Raw genomic sequence first — 21,744 nt, forward strand, 5'->3', positions numbered from 1 at the left:
CAGAAAATTTGTAAAGATGGGACAGAGATTTCTCATGTAACACACACTTGTTTTCCCTAGCTATTAACATTCTACATTAGTATAATGCATATGTTAAAATTAGTGGACCAATATTGTTATATTAGTATTAATTAAAGTCCATACTTTACTCACATTTCCTTAGATTTGTTACCTATTGCCTGACCATGATCTGACACAGGATACAACATTTCATTTAGTCACTATGTCTCCTTAGGCTCCTCTTGGCTGTGACAGTATCTCAGACTTTCCTTGTTTTTGATGATTTTGACAACTTTGAAGAGTGCTGCATAAGTATTTTGTAAAATGTCCTTCAATTAGGATTTTTCCAATTGTGATTACACTGGGATTATGGGCTTTTGGTCTCATCACATAGTATCAAGGTTACATACTATCAACATGACATATCACTGTTGACGTTAATTTTGATCACTTGGTAGACATAGTGTTTGTCAGGTTCCCCCATGGTAAAATTACTCTTTTAGCTCCTTTTCCATACTGTGTTGTCTGGAAGAAGGTCCCTATGTACTGCCACACTTAAGGAGAGGGGCATTATGCTCTATCTCCTTAGGGCAGATTAATTATGTAAATGATTTGGAATTCTACACGGAAGATTTGTATATTCTCTGTCATGTATTACTTACTTAGCAATTTACTTATATCAATAAATTCATAGGATTTTTCTGAATGTTTCCAAAAAAACAGGAAAGTTAAGGCAATTTTGTTTTACATCATTTTATTATTTTTAGTAGGCTTACATTCTTTTTAAATGGTTACAAAGAGAAACTTATTTTTACTGCCATTTAGACTTTTGCTTCCATCAAATTATTCCTTATTCTAATTTGTGACATATTACTGGGACCCTGCTCTCCCCTCACTCTCTTCCTCTCATCTGGAAAAAAAAATCTGGTTGTCCTCTAAAAATTATAGCAAACTAGTTTTAGAAAAGAGAATGACAAGCTATACCTGGGAAATTCTATAAGCTTAGAGTTTATTAATCATTAAACAATGTCTCACATGCCTTGCAGCCACAAGAAAAGCACAGTTTATGTTTTTTTGATACTAAATATGTCTCATAGCTCAAGAGCTCACTGTTAGAAAAATCGGAAATATCTACACTAGAACCAATAAAAAAGTAGTAGTTGCAACAGCAAAGGCCATCATTTTTCCATTCCTACCTGCCCACCTTTTTATTTAGAAAGTCCACTGGGTGTCAGGTCGGAACCAAAAATATCAGCAGTTCCTATTTACTTAAATTGTTTTAAATCTACTATCCTTTCATATCCGTCATTTGGAAAGAACAAGGAATTGTTTGCTGAGTAAAAATCTTGACTTTGTTCAAACATTTCCTTGACCCGCATCTATGCACAGGTGTTTAACTTCCTTAACTTTAAGATAGAATAGACCCCTTTATTTTCAGTTATATAGTAATTTATAACTCTATCCCTAATCAACTAGGTAGATTTTCCCACTCCCAGTATTTGCTGTAGAGTTTAATCTAAAACGCTTGACACTCAATACTCAAGGAAATTTTGGTTGTGAGAAAAATAAAAAGGATCAACAGATGGTTATGCAAGTTATCTGAACTTCCACTGTAAGTAACATAATTTGGCAGCTTGTGTATCAGGCCTACCACAAATATGTTCTTTTGCCCATTACAGAATTAAATACTTTAGGATACCTTAGGCAGAACATGTACTCTCAAATTTACCACAGGTAATACTATTCTATTTAAACTAAATGTATCTTGAACCCAATTGAATTTCATCCCAGGATTTAATATTCTGTTGTTTAATACATGAAATTATTAGTAATCTGTGTGTCTGGACAACATCATTTGAACTCAAATCAGCCAAAAAAAGAAATAGTTCTGTAATTTGTTATGATATTCACTTTGGCGTATTAGTGAGGATGTATGAAGTACATAATGTTGTGCCTTAAAAGTATTCAAATATTCAAAAATATTCCTCTAGGATTTTAGGAAATATGCCTTTTAGATTTTAATATCAGAAATTTTTGTTTATATTGAGCAGAATACTTGTTTTTATTTTATAATGTAAATGAGTATGCTTCTTTCTTTGCTTTGGTGACCAAGAAGCTAAAACAAATTGGTATGTCATCTTTATGAATACAAACAGAATCTTTAGACCCTTACTTATGATGCAAACTATACCACTGGTGTCATGAATTTGAATGTGAGTGCCCTTTTCAGGTCTTTTTAATTTGAATTTCAAAGTCTTATAAATCAAGGATACTTAGGAATTAAACTAAGACCAAAGTCATAATCTTATGGCTTCTGTAAATGACTTCTTAGATTTTTTTCTTCCCTTACTCCCTACTTCAATCAGGAAAACAGAGGGAGCGTTGAAAGGAATAAGTACAAGAGAACATAACTCCTCACTGGATAGATTTTACAGCAACTGTATATAGGAGTATGCTTTCGTAAAACTAGTTGAATTGAAGTTATCTACAAAGTAGCTCCATCTTGGGGTGCTTAAATATTTTATGCACTAACGTGGATGGATGTGATGTGGAAAGAACAAAGTCAACAGTTTTGATGTATTATCTGATAATCTGCCCAGACTGGGAGTTCTACCATCCCACTTGCCCTGGAGGCCATCCCACCCACTTCCTCTGTTATAGGTCATTTCAGAGATTACTATTTTCATTTTCAGAGGTTTTTCTTGAAATCTTCACATCTAACAATCCATAGTCATAATCAATATTTCTTAGCCCTAATGAAATGGAAATGCAATAACTACAAAGTGTTGTTAAGGGGATATACAGTTAATTCTCCAATAAATATGAAGTTCCCAAAACACTACCCTAGCAATCTACTTATATATTACTAATACCTTATTTTCCCTCAATTATGTATTTTACTTTGAAGCCACTTTAAGCCATTCTGTGAAATGGCAAATTCAAATTAAATAAATATAAAAAATAAGATTTGTACTTGAGGTCCTAAATATGCTTCTTTAGCTTAACTTGATAAATAATAATTTGTCAAAAAAATTCAAAAATGTACTACTATGTAAAAAATGTCCAGTTATCAGAAAGTAGACTATATAGTCCAGGAAAATACATAAAAGTAATTAATGACACATGTTTCAAAATATTGTTTACATTTTGTACACATGGATGTATCAGAAATTAAAATGTTATAAATTAAACAAACTGATTTTTACAATTCTTCTTATGAGACTGAACTTCCTTTACTTGTCTACATTTTCTTTATTGACTTTTTATTCTGCATTATTCCCTTCTCTCTCTACTTCTAAACATTTCTCCAGAAAAGAAGAAAAGATGGGGTGGGATATACACATCAGACTTGTGTGAGCGCCATTTGGCTAAAAGGAATGCCATAGTAGCTACAATGTGCCTGAGAAGCAAGCAGACAGTCTGAAGACATCTTTAGGGTTATCTTGAGTGCATACTCTATTCTGGCCAAAATCTGGTTTCCTTTTGGGTAGCTCTTAGCATCCTTTATCTAAGGGAGACAAGGCATTTAAAATCAAATGCTTAGGGTTCTCATTATAAAATTCCTTTCTCAAACATCAAGGGGAAGTAAACTCCTCAATGAAGACATCAAATCAGGTAAATGGTAATTTACAGAAGTCTTAAGAAGGGTGTGGTGATTTTAAACAGAAAGTATTGGGAAGTAGTCAAAATTCAGCTAAAGTAGTATTTTTAAAATATATGTATTATTTAGAAATATATGTGAACTTGGTGCTTCTGTTTTCCCAACTGCAAGATAAAGCTGAATACTGAGATGTAACTGAGATGTGTGTGAAGCATCCTGAAAATGTTAAATAGGAAACACAAGCAGTATTTTTAATAATTCTTCTTATTTAGATAAAAATATTTTTTAAAAATCAGACAAAATTGCAAAGCTATGAAATTATGAACGTCCAAGCCTGAGAATAATATTTTAAATAGTGCTGTGATCCATCACAAACAATTCTCCTTCTGAATCTATATACTTTCCTCAGGTTACTCATAAGTTTGTGTTAAAGGAAATTAATTAAAAGGAAAAAATAATATTTGATGGCAGTTGGTACTAGGTCAACAGAAAGTCACAATTTTCACTCAATGTGGCGATAGCATAAGTACATGTGAACAACATTCTCTTTCATATTAATCAGACAAAATGTCGAGTAATTTTAGATCTAGTAGGAAGGATGCTGAAATACCATTTGGAAAACTGGACCACGGTTTCAAATTCATGTAATTTGAGGACCTCTATGTTAAAGTGCTTTCATTTCTGTATCTGACAATAAGATTTTACTAACTGCCCATCTCTGAATGTTATTGTGTGGATCAAATGAGATAAGATATGTTAAAATAATGAATGCAATATATGATAAAAACATACCTCAAATATAAAGGGTAGCAAAATTACAAGTCAGTGGTCTAAAAAAGAACACTTACCACTAAAAATGTACACCAAATCACACATAAGACTTAGAAATCATGTGGTAATACTGAAGTATAAAATAATTTGGATTCAAAATTAATAAACGTTTGATGAACAAAGTGATGATTCCTTCCCCAATTCTCAGTCTCCATCTTCATTTTTTTTATACCAGATTGTGCAAAGGATTTGAGGAAACTTACAGAAATATCTATTATAATCATCATCATAATTGAGTACTTACAATATGCTAAACATTATAGTAAATCCACTTAATTTTATTGGTTCATTTACTCCTTAAAACATTCCTCTCACTTAAAAATTTTTATTTTCCCTTTGTTATAGTTGAGTAATATTAAGACTCCATAAAGCTAAATAGTTTGACCAAGATCCCTAACTATAAAATGGCAGAGCCCAAGGGATATAATCAAAATATTTAAGAAGTAAGAAATAGGTACACGCCAATTAAAACAAATGCTCAACAATCAGAATGAACGCTGGGCTGCTCACATCTCAATGAATTCTGGCTGAATACCAGTACTGGTGAAGGTCAAAGAAAATCCCAGATATTTCTGATGTTAAATTCTACACACTACACTATACTACATCTCAAATAGGACAGAATCAAGTGTATGGATACTTTTGGATTAGAGTGAAGGTGAAACAACCTTGAGAATATACAGCCAAATAGAAGATTGATGCCTAAATATACAAAGCATGTACTCTGCACGGTTGATATAGTGGCATATTATGCAGTTCCTGCCTTCCTACTACCCAAAGTAGATGAAAATGTAAGCAATTATAAGATTGAGAGCAACAATAAAATGAAATCAAAGCAGATTTTTTAAGGAAGCAAAGTTGACTATAAGATGAGACCTCAGAGATTTTCCTTACTTGAAAACTCAGAAAGTAAATGTGAGTTATAGTACAGAAGAAACATAACCTTTCCTCTATAGCTAGTAAATATTGTTTCACAGAACTATTTCTTTTTCAGTCTGTCTATGAAATCCCATAGCATAAACCCAAAATTCAGTTCAATAACAACAAAAAAATTGTACAATATTCACAAAATGCACATCATTTTTATTAGCTATTTTGATACCGTAATTTTCCCCAAATTAGTTTTATATTATTCATTGTTTCACACAGGCATGGGGACACACACACACACACACACACACACACACAAATAAAAGTTTCTGGGAATAATGAAAAAATTGTAACATACAACTGATTTATTTTATTTTTACTTTTTTTCTTATCTACTATATGGGTTATTTCAACATCCTAAGAAAATTATTAAATCAACACTTTTAATTAACAGGTAATAATAATATAAAAAACCAATCTCTAAGAACTCCATTTCTTAAAGTTAGAACAGAATTTTCCCATCTAGTAAAAGCCCTAAGTTTAAAGCTAATATTCTGCTAATGTGCTTGCATAATTCATGCCACTTGAATTAAACCAGTAATAAAAATGAAACAATAATTTACTTTTAATTACAATAAAAAATTCTGAAGGGAGTTTAGAATATTCAGTCCAGGCTGAAAACATTGATATACTTTTTAATATTAAAGCAGAACATTAAAAATCTCAGCTCCTATATATGTGTGTTTATTTCATTCAAATGTTTGGCAGTAAGCAGAAACTATCTTAACATTCCTTAGCATGTGCAAAGACTTTAATTAACTTCATAGCACACAAATCTGTTTTTTTTTTCTTACAAGGAAGTTAACTCTTCAGTATGATTAAAGGTTGACCATTTGGCAGTTTAATTTTCTATCCCTCTTAATACCAGTGCTAGATGGACAGCTCCCTTTATTTAAACCCTGTCCCTATCAGTTCTCTACAGGACCGGGCACTTTGCTAGTAACCCTGCAATCCCATCTCCCACGTTTGTTAGAACTCTATTTCCTTATGCATCAATGAACAAAGTATATTTTCAAGTATGTCAGGATAGTAGGGACAATGTAAGAGATAAACCAGAAGGAAATTTCTATCAGCCTGAAGCCAACTTTAAAACACAGTGAACCCCAGAGCATCCTTTTCAAACATATTAAATTTCCTCTTTTATTTTCACAATGTGATCATCAATTTGGGGCTAGAACTAATATATATGTATGTATGTATGCATATCTATATACACATATAGATAGCTATATATATACATACACGAAAAGAAGGGAGTATAGTAGCCCTCAAAATTTGTTTTGCACCATTCTCTAATGAGGAAATATTAGGCTATGTATATCAAAAAGTATGCTTGTACCAAAAGAAGATAACAAAGGATAGCTATTTTAAACCCTAAATTGGAAAGTCCCTTAAAGGCAGAGAATTTGTGTAATTTAGCATGTTGTTATCCAGAGCCCATCATAGGGCGTACCACTTAGTAAGCATTTGTTAAAACTGAGCGGCATTCAATAAGTCACAGAACAAGGACTATAAGGCATTAATGTGCTTAAATTATCAGGCAGCATTGCTACCTGCAGGGAAGCAGCAGTACTTTGGGAGGATCTAACACACCTGCAGCGAGCCACTATACAACAACTCGGGAGTCTGTTTAAGCTACCCAAACTATTGTGAGGGCTAGATGGTCATAAGTCACTCCAAGGAAGGTCGTCATAACAGACGTGCTACTAAAGGACATCGATTCGGTAGAGAAAATACCGTTCAGTTTGTATTCTGACATTTTGTTCAGTAACAGATCCAACCTCATACTATTGATCGTTGTCAGGTTATTATCTCACTGTCTGAGCTGCATTAAGAACTTCAGAAGCTCTTAAGCACTGAAAAAGAATTTTGTCCCCACCTGTTAATCAAAGGAGATGAAGAGTTCTGATTTGTTTCATGATGATTTTGTCAATGTTTATTTGAAATATCAAATATATAATTTTACAAAATAAAAAGATCTTAGTGCCTCTGCTTTGCCTCATACTTGGCTCGAGAAAAATGATCACAAGAAAAATTTATAATGTTAAGGATGGAATTTCTAAAGTTCTATACACCTCCAACTTTCTAAGTGATTTGAAAGTAAAATGATGAGAAACTATAAACATTTTTCCTTTTCTTCTCTGATTTCACGCTTCTGCGGATGTTCTGCAGAATGATTCCAAAACAGCCTTGACTTTATCATTCCAAATCACAGGCTTTATTGCAGATTAAACAAATAATACACTGAGTCTCATTTCTAGATGAGTAAAATCTCAGAACAGAGGCTCTGTTACACATAGGAAAATGTTTAAAAGCTGTTTTTAAGTTCATCTGACACTATACAACTGAGAATGCCATCAAGTGGATAATGATCTGTAGATTTTACTGCTTTTGAAAACAAAAGAGTTTTTCCACTGTGCCCTGCTCCAATAATTCTATTCAATACCAAGTTTGTTTAAAGGTTTATGTCATTTTAATCTGTATCCATCAGTCTCAATCTATATTTTATCTTCTCGTCCCTAGTGTGATCCTCTTCATGTAGTAAATGCTCAAATGTGTTTAACTGAATTATGGTTTAATTTTGAAAAACTGACTGCGATCTTATAATTACATATTCTGTGGATTACAACTAAGTATTCAAACTTTAAATTAGAGACATCAATTGTAAAGGGCACTATTTTATAACACACACTGCAGCTTACATGGGCCTTTGCTCTCTATGAATGCCTAAGAACACACTCAGATTTCCTAACGAAAAACTACAAGGAAAACCCAAGGATAGTTTTAAAACGAGGAAATTTTGAAACTGTGTTAACAGCTAAATACAAATTTAGAAAAGTGATACGAACCTCTTATTAGATATACAATTATTTCTAACACCAGTGTAAATTTTCATTTCCTTTCCATTCCTGAGCTATTACAATGTGTGAAGAAAATTGACCTGATGTTGCCTTTTACTTTAAGTAAAGAAGCTAATTTTGATACTGCAATAATTAGTCATCATTTTTATCATTGAATTTTTACCCTTTGTACTTCCAAGAATTTTTTTTTTTATTTTGTCAACACAAACACCTTACTAGTTTTCTTTATGCTGTTTTGTGTATTGCTAGCATTAACCTTTTCATTATTATATCTTTTTTCCTTAAAACAACTTCTTATTCCCTTTGATCTATTACCGCCACTGCACTCACCCCTTGGTACCCAAATCACTCTTCCCAGTTACCAAAAAAAACTCTCTAGGGGCCAGCCCAGTAGCGTAGTGGTTAATTTCATGCACCCCACTTCCGCAGCCCAGGGTCTGCTGGTTCCAATGCCAGGCTCAGACCTATACACTGCTCATCAAGCCATGCTGTGGCAGCATCCCACACACAAAACAGAGGAAGATTGGCAACAGGTGTTAGCTTGAGGCCAATCTTCCTTGCCCCCCTCCAAAAAAAGTCTCTCCAAGTATTTGCTTTAGCTCTTATTGAAACTCCACCAGGCTACTTATCCTATTCTTTGTCTTTCTAATTTGCTGAAGTAGGAGAAAAGAGGGAAGTATCTCTCGTGTCTTACCATGTACAGACTTTCACTACATAAAATTCTTTAAAGGATGATTCCTCTTTCTTCGAATCAAAGATTATTAAACTCTATACCTATTGAAGCTTATCTCAGTCAAAAATTCATTCTAGGCTACTTTACCCATTCATTGTTATTTTCTAAGTCAACGAAATAAATTAGCCACATATATAAGATTTCTTTCAATCTTAGCAGAATTTGTAGATCTCATGGAAATTTTTATCTGTTTCCACCATTTTAAAGCATTCTTATCCATCTCTATTTAACATGCTAATTCTACAGCTAATAGTTAACTACCAATTCTTGACATAATTGATCTTCCTTAGTTTCTTCAAAGCCTCTCAAACCTCAGAATTTAAGACAACATTCCCAAATGGCTAACCTTTACATATCTTACTGCTCATTCATTTGTTCCCCTTTTCTGTGATGTACTTATTTTTAGCCTTCTACAAAGGAAAGTCTTCGAGATCAGCTAGGAAGCTAGCTAAATAGACACATATACACATGCCTCCTATTTTTCCCTTTCTGTACTATGGCTCACTTGATCTCTTCTATTGTTATAATTTCTTACATTATATATAGCAAAAGACAAGGTTCATATTTTATATTAGCCTAAAATTCCCCCAATATTACCATGTAACTTATTTGCTCATCTACTACATTTCTATAAACTAACAACTGGAAATTTATCAACAAGAGAGATGTGGGTATCAGAGCAGAGCCCAAAGTGGCAGTGGTAGCTGGAAGGCAGCTTCGTATCTCGTCTGCCCTCTACAAAGCAGAGCTAAATCTGGGTCATTCCATTCAGCAGGGAGCCGTGAAACACCTTCCAACTTTGTGCTGCACGATGATGAGTGTCTTTTGACCTAATTTTGCACATGAGAAACGAAAGGCTGCCAGGCGATGGAGGCTGTGAGTGTTGGATCTATGCCTTTATGTTCCTAGAAGGATCCTTAGAATTTAAGCTTAGCTTCTTTCCTTTCCAGGAAACAATAATGTGCTTATGTTTCCTGTCTCTTGGCTGGGAGGCCAATGATCCTTTATATTACTATTCCAGGTTGTATGCAAACTGAAATTGACCACAATGGTCTTAACGTCCCCTCAGTTTGACTAAAATTTAGACAGGCTGCTTCCTGACTTTAGGCCTTTGATGTCCCTTTTCTTAGAGCATTTACTTTAGAAACCTTGCAATTATAAAACCTTTTCTCTATCCCTTTGAGATGTAAATTTTCTTTAAAAAAACAATTTTTTAAAAATTGGCCTCTTGCCAGTTTTACAACCCGGGAATGTTTTTCTCAAGGACCTAAAAGCCATCTCTTTGAAATGCCAATATCAATAGCATCCCTGTCTCTCAGTGTTTGTGGGAGGGTACGAGCATAATTTGAGTGGGCACCTTGTTCCAAGTTGTAAACGTACCTTCTGTCACAAAGAGGGGAGAAAGTTTCTTTTTCCTTTAGGTATAGCCAATTAGCAAACACAGATGGCCTGTGTTCGCTCTCTCATCCCGGCACTTAAAAATTCCCCCCTCTACCTTTGTTTCAGCAGAATTCAGTAACGATGGAGTTCTGATCTCTCTCCCCAGTGACAACGGCCTTGAAGAAAGACTTGCTTGACTGTTTAACTTTGCCCACTGTGATATTTGCTTTGACAAAATATAATTTAAAAATGTTTGAGGCTGGAAAGTATCTAGGTCGTTCCATCACATTGCTGCTTTGAGATGCAAGCACCCAGAGAATGTGCGTTTTTCTTTTCAAAGAGGTTTCACTTACTGAGTAAGTGTCATATTCGTGTTAGCAAACTCCTGTCTACGATAAGCTAAATCCTCCAAGAGGAGAGGTTCCCACTAGGTCCATGGCCTTTGGTTCCAGTGGCTGATCTTCACAAAGCCATCTCTTGTTTCCCTGGAACCAAAAATACTGCAAAAATGCAGCTCCTTCAACTAGGGTCCTGCTGCTTTGAGAATCGGTCCCCGGCCAACCTTTCTTTATTCCTTTCATACCATCATCAAGAGTTCAGGCAAAATGAAATATATACCATTTCTAAAACACATTACATCAATCCTTACTATCTACCTTTGCTTCTATCACAAGATTTTAGTATAATGTCTCCCTTTCTCTTACTAATCTTGAAAAGTTATTAAAATGTTTTAAATGAATGTGAACCCTGATAATGCTCTGAGCAGTTTTACGTCTTCCGACTCCCTCTTGATGTTTGGCACTATATCATATTTATTCCCCCGTCTAACTCTTTTCTCCACTTGGACTGTAGGTTCTGGAGGGCAGAGGCATGGTTTATTCATTAGTTTATTCTCCAGAGATACAGTTAACACTCGCACACTGAGAAACATTCGACAAATGTTTGCTAAATTACATTATTTGAAGGTGCTACATATAACACGGTTCAAAGGCCAATAGAAAATGTCGACATAGTAGATCAGAAAAAAAAAAACCCAGCTTCAAACAATAGCCGTTTTCACAACTCTAAGTATCTCCATTGTCCCTTTCAACTAAGTTTGTCAAGTCCATTCTGTGAAGGTTTTAAGGTTAAAACAACACATCGTTAAGGGAAAAAGAGTTATTTGAACACACCCTTTCCAAAAGGAAGGAAAAATTTGAATCCATTTCCCTTCCTAAAGCTCTAAGTATGGACAAAAACGCATTCTTATTTGATAATTAATAACCTCTCTGCTCCTCTCCCAAGCTCATTCCATTGACTATTTATTTTCATAAGTCAGTTTAAATCCTTTGTGGAAGAGAGTAAGGCATATGTATACATATATACATGTGTGATTTCCATGACAAATGAAAAAGCAGTCGGAGTTTTCTCTATTAGATAGTCTTTCAACTGAAAAAAATGAAAGACACAAGCTAGGTGGGTTTTTCTAAGCTTTAAATGCTCTATTCAAATACTAAAATTCATAAAGCATCAATATGAGGCTGTAATTGTTTTACTGTACCTGTATATGCAAATTGAACAAGGTCCCAGAGGGCATTGGGGTCTATGCCTTCCATCTTGATCTCCTCTTGCTTGGCTTCACAAACATCACTTGTAAACATGGCAGCAAAATAGTCGGAGACTGAGCTCAGAACAAGCCTGAAAGAGTCACAGAATCTAATTTAGTAATTTAGGCCATGAATGTAAAGCATCAGTATGCTAAGTGTCAACAAGAATGCAATGTAGAGGACTCTATCTATCTATCTATCTATCTATCTATCTATCTATCTATCTATTATCTATCTTCTATCTTTCTATCATCTATCATCTATGTACCTATCTATCATCTATCTATCAATCTATTTATTTATTGCTTTAAGGGTTGTGCTGTTAAAAACTGATTTAGGAAATTCTGTTCCAACCTTGGATCACAGACCATCATCCTACATTTTCTTCCATCATTTTTAATACATTTTTCTTTTCATTTTTGATTCTTCCAGCCTTTTAGATAAAAATTCAATTTTAATTCTCTCTACAAACTAACCCACTTTTCACCACACTATCTACTAGAGCATCTGATTTGACCCAGTTGAATAAATAGTGCTGCCTATATCACAAATTTGAGTCCTGAATGTGTAATGATTTATCTCTGAGATTTCTATTCTTTTTTGCTTATTTGCCTGTTCTTGTGCCAATACAATATTTTTTCTAATACAATAATTCTAAATAAGTCTTTATAACCAATAAAGCAAATTCTCCTTCTTTATTTTTATTTTTATTTAACTATCAGTGGAGTTTTATTCTTCATGTAAAGTTTAAAGTAAGTTTGTTAAGATCTTCAAAGAAGTCAAATGGAATTTTAATTAAAAATGCACTGAATTTCTGATTTTATTTGGGGATGGTTGGTATATTTATCATATAAAGTCATCCAATGCAAAAGCATAAAATATCTCTCCGTGTACTCAGGATATCTTATTTGTTTTCAAATATTAAAGTTTTAAAGTTATTCAAGTTTTAAAGTTTTCTCTAAAATTATCTTGTGTGTTCTTGATTGATTTCTACACACGTTTCAGTTTTGTTGACATTGTGTACAGTAACTTTTTAAAAAAGTCGATTTTCTTGTTGGTTTAGATTTCATTAGTTGAAACTTTCACAGATCCATCTTTTATCTGGCACATTTATTGAATCATCTTACTAGCTTTATTGATTCTGCTATTTTTTCCTCTGGGTAGATGAATATATCATCTGCAAATAACCTCATTTTGACTTGTTCCTGTTCATTCTCTATAGCTCCTTTTCTTCCACTTTTCTTAAAACCTCATCCAGGACCTCCAGTGCTGTGTTAAACAGTAGCTGTGTCAGGGGAGAAAATTCGTGTTGTTCTTTATCTTAAAAAGAACACATCTAAAGATTCTCCCTTCAATAGGCTGCTTGTTGAATGTATTGGTATAGAAGCTTTACCAAGTCAGGAAGGCTCCTTTGATTTCTAGCTTTGCTAAGCACTTTTATAATATATGGGTGTTAAAATTCATAAAAGGCCTTTTTTCTGAATCAAAATTATCTTTAGGATTTTTCTATTTATAGTCATAAGAGAACTGAACCTATAATTTTCCTGTCTTGTATTTCCTTCTACAACTCTTGAATCAAGATTATAGCAGCCTCATAAAACTAGCTGGCATCTTCAACTCTTTTTTAGTTTTGTGTAACAACTTATAAAAGAAAGCAATTAATTTTTCCTGTAAGATATTCTAGAATTTACCTGAAAAAAAATCTTGGTTTGGTTATTTTGGGAAAAGGTGACTTATCAATCTCATTTCAGTTATTGAATAAGCCACAAGGTTTGTTTATGTTGTATTTCTTCTTCATCAACTTTTGCATGTTAGATTTTTCAAAAATTTACCCATTTTATCCAGCTTCTAAAATTTGTTAATTATATATTGTTCATAAAATTATGTTTGGATTAAATTCTACCAATTTATATATACTTTTTATTTGCTCTATTTGTTCTTTTGGGTTAATCTTTCTATTGTCTTTGGTCCACCTCATTCATTAACATTTTAACTATGTCTTTTTCTTGTGTGTATGTATGCAGGTGGTTTTTTTAAAAGTGGTTCCTCTTGAGTAGAAACCAGAAATTTTTTCTGTAAGGAGCCAGATATTAAGTATTTTAGGCATTGAGAGTCATATGTATAGTCTCTGACATATATTTTCCTTTTTAAAAATATTTTCAATTGATTAAAAATAGAAGGATAAATTTTTTTTTATTTTTTAAATTTTTTCATTTATTTATTTATTTTTTATTTATTTTTATTTTTTTTTTAAAGATTGGCACCTGGGGAAACAACTGTTGCCAATCTTTTTTTTTTTTTTCTGCTTTATCTCCCAAACCCTCCCAGTGCATAGCTGTATATCTTAGTTGCAGGTCCTTCTAGTTGTGGGGTGTGAGACACCGCCTCAATGTGGCCTGATGAGCCGTGCCATGTCCGCACCCAGGGTGCGAACGCTGCGCCGTTGCAGCAGAGTGCTCAAACTTAACCCCTCGGCCACAGAGCTGGCCCAGGAAGGATAAATTTTAGCTCTTGTTCCATATGAAACAAGCTGCACACCAGATTTGGCCGTGCACAGAAGTTTACTGACTTGTCTAGAGATTACAATATTGATCTTTAACTAACAACAGTCTTCCATCAAATATAATTATACTACTTCATGAATCTCGTAAGAACCTTACAACAGTATAGTTCTACTTACCCCCTCCTGCTCAGTCAAGAATATTTTGAAAGAATATATGTGTAAAATAAGTTTTTATTTTATTTCTTCACCTTTTAAAGGGCTCTTTATTCATTTCTGAAGAAGTGGGCTTCAATCTGGTATCAACATCCTTCAACCAGCATAAATTTCTTTACTATTTCTTGTAGTGCAGATCTGAGGACAATAAATTTTCCCAGCTTTCATTTATCTGAATATATCTTTATTAAGCTGCATTGACAATATCTTATAAGTGTTGTTTTCACTTGATATAGAATTCTAGATTGAGAGAATTTTTTCTTTTAGACTAGAAAAATAATGTTCTATTATTATCTAGACTCCATTGTTTCTAATAGAAAATCAGCTTTCATTCTTCTAATTGTTTTACCTGATTTACTATGTCCTTTATCTCTAATTGCTTTTAATTTTTTTCCTCCTTTTCAGGATTTTAGCAGTTTGACTATGATATGGCTAGATGTGGTTGTGTAGTATTTAGTTTGCTTATAGTTTTGTGAGCTTCCCAAAGCAGTAGATGGATCTTTTCGATCAAATTTAGACAATTATCTGTAAAAACAAAATCCTAGTTTCTTCACCCAATTCACTCTCTAACTCTTTCTAGGACTCTAATTACATATACGTTTCAATAATTAAGAGTCCTTCACATGGTGTTGAGTCTTAGTTCACTTTACTCTCAACCTTTCTTTTTACTCTGTTTTATTGTAGATTATTTCTAGTCGCTTGAATTTTTCCAAACCTCTCTTGATATTCCTCTTGCTGTATTCATTATATTCATCTTTTCCTATGGATATTTTAAATTATTTTTTGTAGCGGCTTTAATGCCCTTTACTGATAATTTTAACACCTAGACCACCTTTAGGTTGATTTAGATTGACTGATTTTACTCTTGACAATGGATTACATTCTCCTGCCTTTCCCCATGTATTGTAAATTTCAGTTGTATAATGAATATTCTGTCAAAAAAAAGAGTTGAGACTAAGAAGGGAGCATCACTCTAGTTTTTAGAGTTTTTAAAAAAGTGTTTGTTGTTCATGCCACAGCTTTTTGATAGCTTTAAAGAAAAGTATAACTATTTCATTTTTCTGGTGATTTATTGTTGTTTTAATCGGAGTGAAGACGTTTCATGTATTTTAAAATCCTAAGTGGAAACATGAATTAAAAAAATATTGAGTAAAACACATAATACATTTTGATTCAAAAGAAATAGAGACCTGTAAGAAAGAAGAAAGAGCACTGTAGTTAAGAGATGTGTCTTTCACAGTTGTTTGAATTGGAAATTTTGAAACTTCTTTCTGTTTAGAGTAGATAGAGGAAATTAGTATATTCTTGAGGATCGTCAGAGAAAGGTTACCCACTGATGGAAAATGGAGTTACAAATATGGAAAGAGAGAAGAATAAAAAAATTCCATAATGTTGGGTTGAAATTGGAGGTATCAGTGTAAATTTATAGTTCTTAATATTAAAAAAATAGAAATACTTATATTTTGTTTGGGTGTGTATGTGTGCATACATGTATATGTACATTAGGGCTCCTTGGAAAAAGAACAGGCCGCAGAGCTGGAACAGAGAAAGTACAAGATGAGCCTGGAACATCTTTTGTTCCAGAAAGTAAGAAAATGCTCAAAAAGTAATGGGGATATGTCGAATGAACTCAATGTGGTACTTACATCTGTAAGCTAAACAACTTAAGTGTCAACTTCGGATGTAGTTTTCTTTCTAAGAACATTGTAAGGGAAAAGAGAGGAAGAAAGTCAATCTTATCTAAAGAGCATTGTTATCTAAAAGTTTTCATGCTTTTCAAATTAGGAAAAAGTCTTTTTCAATTATTCATTTTGAAATTTTACCTGCTATATATTTTATTTCTGTATAAGTGAAGGGCATGGTAAAAACCAACTTCAATACAGAGAAACATTCCTCTCTTTTAACTGAAAAAAAAATCCTCCAATACATACTTTATGTGTTTAAGTGCTTTATGGGATCCATGATTTTAGCTATTCTAAATATTAATACCTAGGGTGGAAACATGTTAGAAATATTTAAAATCATCAGTCCATGACACATTTAATCGGGAAGTTAGTAACTAAACATGTCAATTTTTTATATTCTCAAAGATTAACAAAATAAAGACACAAATATCTTTAAATATTTATTATATACCAAATAGATAAATCTGTGTCAAATGCTCAGTTTTATCAAACGAACTAAATATAACGTTGTATGATATGAAAATAAACTATAATAAACCAGAGGGATATCTATCTTTCCTAGACCATAAGACGTATATGGACATAAAGTTAATCAGCTTAGTCTTACACATATAAAACCTTGATTTGCAACTGGGCCACATCCATATAGAGAAAAAGAGTATGAGACCTATAGAATTCAATCTTAAATAATTTACATGAAATCTCCTCAATCAACTTTAACATACAAAATACTGCTAACTCAGTAAGAGAAGTGCAGAAAAGTTTGTACTGCATTTATGTTTAGTGAAACATAAAATTTGAATTAGATTTTAGAAGAGGGATGTAACAAATAACAGAAAGTAATGTCTTTATATGTGCTTATATTGCTTCTATTAATGCAAAGGAAGTGGGAGCAAAAAAATGCTAAGTGAATACATGCAGCCACTCTGGAAAATCTCTTATTGAGGTCACCACACATGTATTTCCTTCCAAATCTATTAAACTTTTCTAAGTCCCACTCCAATTTATTGCGGTGTTTGACATTGTTGACCTCCTCCTCCTTCTCCAAATCCCCTTTTATGCTAAGGCAGAACAGACTTCCTTATCTCAGCTTACTTCTGATTCATTGACTTCTCTTCCTACTCTGACTTCTTGACCCTTTCATTGCCCCGGATTTTTTCCTAGGCCTCTGAAGTTTTGCCTTAACACTCACTGTTTCAGAGTCATCCTTGAGCATGGCGTTAATTGTTACTGTGAGGGTAGTTTTAAATCTTGCCTTCTATCTCAAATGCCTATAGAAACTGCTCACCAGATGGCCCAGTAATATTTCAGTGAACCCTAAACTAAACTCAGAGTTTTCCCTGTGAGATTTTCTTTCAATTTTACTTCTATTTTTGGTGCACCACCAATATATTGAAGTTTCAGAGTAGATATTATGAAATCATCTTTTATGTCCCCTTCTTTTCCATTGCCTGTATCAAATGTGACAGAAAATCCACCTTTCCTTTTGTGCTGGACTTTGTGGTGGCCCACCCAGAACTCCTTTATGAGGTGTGTCTAAGCCCCCAGGGCCAGTGATGGTAGCACCTAGCTCCTCCCAGCTACCCCTTCTCTAGAATCATACTTGGCCCAACAGGAGCTGCTTCCCTGGGAGTTTACACGTTCCTGCTCCTTTTACCTCATCCCCCAATCTCGACTACCTCCCCAGACTCTCCATTTGTGGGTGGGCTCGGTGGTGGCAATGACTAACAGAATCAGGGTGTTAAATGCGGCCCTTTTCCTCAGGGTATGACTAACTCTGCAGCAAGTGCTACTCCAGAGCTTCTTGGGAGTTACAGATGAAGCAAGGCTGAGGCCACATCCTTGATTTGCTCCTTCTTCTGCTAATCCTGCTCCCTTTCTCCTGAGAACACTCTTTAAATAAACCACACACACCTGAATTCCAGTCTCCAGGTCTATTTCCAAGGAAGTTGACCTACGTCACTGTTCTTCAGAATGTTTCTCAGTTCATCTCTTTCTCTATTTATATAGTCCTCATTTCATGCCTGGATCAACTCTAACAGCTTCCTAGATCATTAACTAGTTTTTGCTGTGCCCATTTTTTGTATATTTTCTAAAGCTGTACCATTTTTCTGACCTATCTTTGTAAATTATGATCAGCAGTCTACTGTAGTTGTTAATGAATTACTTCTGTAGTCAGATTGCCTGGGTTTGAAATCTATTTCCATCATTTATTAAATGCATAACTCAGATGAATGTCTGAATTTCTCCATTTCTCAGTTTTCTATTCTATAAAAAAAAAAAAAAAAAGAGGAGAGGCTGGCCCCATGGCCTAGTGTTTAAGTTCCGTACACTCTGCTTTAGTGGCCTGGATTGAGTTCCCAGGGTGCAGACCTACACCACTTGTTGGTGGGTGACCACATTGTGACTGCAAGCCAAGTACAAAATAGAGGAAGACTGGCACAGATGTTAGCTCATGGTGAATCTTCCTCCAACAAAATAAAGAGGAGGATTGGCCCAGACGTTAGCTCAGGGCAAATCTTCCTCAGCAAAAAAAAATTGAAAATAAAAAAGCGGAGAAAATAACGATTTTCTTCCCTTACAGACAAAATGGGTTAGTATATGCAAAGCACTTTGAACAGGGCCTGGCATATAATCAACATAGTGAGTGTTAAATAGCACTGTTACTATTATTATTATTGACTTAATTATGTGACTCTTCTCTTCAAGAACCTACATGAGCGTCTAATTATACACCTCATTTCAAATTCAAACTTCTCTACTGATTTTCAAGGTCTATTATAATTACTTTTTTTAAATTTTTTTTTATTAAGATTATGATAGATTACAACCTTGTGAGATTTCAGTTGTACGTTATTGTTAGTCATGTTGTGGGTACACCACTTTCCCCTTTGCGCCCTACCCCCACGCCCCCTTTTCCCTGGTGACCACCGATCAGTTCTCCTTGTCTATATGTTAACTCCCACCTATGAGTGGAGTCATATAGAGTTCATCTTTCTCTGACTGGCTTATTTTGCTTAACATAATACCCTCGAGGTCCATCCATGTTGCTGTGAATAGACCAATTTTGTCCTTTTTTATGGCTGAGTAGTATTCCATTGTGTATATATACCATATCTTCTTTATCCAATCATCAGTTTCTGGGCGTTTAGGTTGGTTCCACGTCTTGGCTATTGTAAATAATGCTCGATGAACATAGGGTTGCAGGGGACTCTTGGGATTTCTGATTTCAGGTTCTTAGGATAGAAACCCAGTAGTGAGATGGCTGGGTCATTACTTTTGTCCTACTTTTACAGCTTAATTTCCAGGTATTTTCAATATAAACTATCCACTTTCACTGTCAGTATCTCATAATTTTCAAAACACAAATTCTTTACTTTTCTATTTTTCCATATTATTCTACCTAAAATAGCATACCTGTTCTTTTTCATAGGCTGATCCCAAACACAATTTCTCTGAAAAACTTTCATAATACTCTGTCATAAGTTACTCATTTCCTTATTTTATTTTCTCTTATACTTGGAATCAAAACCATATATTTCATTTACAGTTATTTACAACTATAATCATGCGTCGCTTAACAATGGGGATACTTTCTGAGAAATGTGTCATTAGGTGATTTCATCACTGTGTGAACATCATGGAGTTCACTTACACAAACCTAGGTGGTATAACCTACTACATACCTAGGCTATACAACAATAATCTTATGGGACCACCATCATATATGTGATTCATCATTGACCAAACTGTTGTTACGTGGCGCGTGACTTCTGTATAATCACTTCCTTAATTGTCCTATGGGTTTTTCTTTCCTTCTCAAGATTACTGCAAACTTCATGAGAAAAAATATTGTATTTGATAATCGTTTTGCATCACCAATAAGACAAAGACTGATGCTACAATATGTTTGATAAACATTTGTTTTAATTACTGCAAGGAAAGATGCTTTCTGTACTGCTAAATATCAGTAGCAGGTATAAGAAAGACATTAAAATGATATCTAATGATGGGGAAAAAAGCAAAACAAAAGTTTTCCAGCTTCTGTTATCTCCCATCCCCCCGGTTTTATTGAGATATTATTGATATATAACATATGTGAGTTTAAGGTGTGCAATATGATGATTTGATGCACATATATATTGTGAAGTGATTACCACAATATATTTACAATGGTTGCATACTGTTGATGAATTGACCCCTTTATCATTATATAATGACCATTTTTTTTCTTGTTACCATTTTTAGCTTAAAATCTATTTGGTCTGATGTAAGTATAGATTCCCCTGTTCTCTTTTTGTTTCCATTTGCTTGGAATATCTTTTTCCATCTCTTCCCTTTGAGACTATGTGTGTCATTAAAGCTGGAGTGAGTCTCTTGCAGGCAGTATACAGTTGGGTCTTATTTTTTAATCCATTCAGCCACTCTATGCCTTTTGATTGGAGAATTTAACTCAATTATATAGACAGTAATTATTGCTAGGTAAGGACTTATATGCCATCTTATTGTTTTCTGGATATTTTGCAGTTCCCTGGTTCCTTTCTTCCTCTTTTGAGGAATTTTCCTCCTGTGAATTGATGGTTTTCTGCAGCGTAATGCTTTGGTTCCCTTCTTTTTTTTTTCTTGTGTATCTACTGTAGGTTTCTGCTTTGTGGTTACCTTGAGGTTACATAAAACATCTTATAAATATAGCAGTCCCTTTTAAGCTGAAAACAATTTAATTTCAGTCACATACATTAACTCTACCCTTTTACTCCTCCCCATATTTTATGTTTTGATGCTGCAATTTACTTTTTTACACTGTGTATCCACTAATTATTGTAATTATAGTTATTTTTAGCACTTTTGCCATCTAACCTCTACCCTAGAGTTAAGTGATTAACACACCATCGTATTACAGTATTAGATTTTTCCGAATTTGGCTACAGTCATGTGTCGCTAACAATGGGGATACGTTCTAAGAAATGTGTCATTAAGCAATTTCGTTGTTGTGTGAACATCATAGAATGTACTTACACAAACGTAGTTGGTATAGCCTACTACACATCTAGGCTATATGGTATACTAATCTTATGGGACTACCCTCATACATGTAGTCAGTTGTTGACTGAAATGTTGTTATGTGGAGTGCGACTGCATATACTTAGCTTTACTGGTGGGTTTCATACTTTCATATGTCTTCGTGTTACTAATTAGAGTACTTCCATTTCAGCTTGAAGAACTCCTTTCAGCATTTCTTGTAAGACAGGTCTAGTGGTGGTGTACTGTCTCAGGTCATGATCCTTGTGGCCTTGGTTGGTGTCTGCCTTTAAGGAAGTAGGTGCCTCTTCCAGTCTTTACAGACTGGCTTTGACAGGCAAAGCTCTTCAGCAATCAGCCCATCCAGAGATTCTGGGTAGGCTAGCTGGTGGAGTCTGCAGG

General features: G+C 34.1%; 1 protein-coding gene across 2 annotated transcripts in view; it reads right to left on the reverse strand.

Annotated features, from left to right (window-relative positions):
• The window catches only part of KLHL1 (kelch like family member 1), a 334,991-nt gene that overhangs the window by 190,099 nt on the left and 123,148 nt on the right, over positions 1–21,744 (reverse strand). For both annotated transcript variants that reach the window (XM_014860009.3, XM_070480883.1), the window contains exon 3: positions 11,877–12,013. In XM_014860009.3, coding sequence (XP_014715495.2) covers positions 11,877–12,013 — 137 coding nt within the window. The remainder of the gene's footprint in view (positions 1–11,876; positions 12,014–21,744) is intronic.

Source organism: Equus asinus, chromosome 11, assembly GCF_041296235.1.
Source record: "Equus asinus isolate D_3611 breed Donkey chromosome 11, EquAss-T2T_v2, whole genome shotgun sequence".
NCBI classification, from domain to species: Eukaryota; Metazoa; Chordata; class Mammalia; order Perissodactyla; family Equidae; genus Equus; species Equus asinus.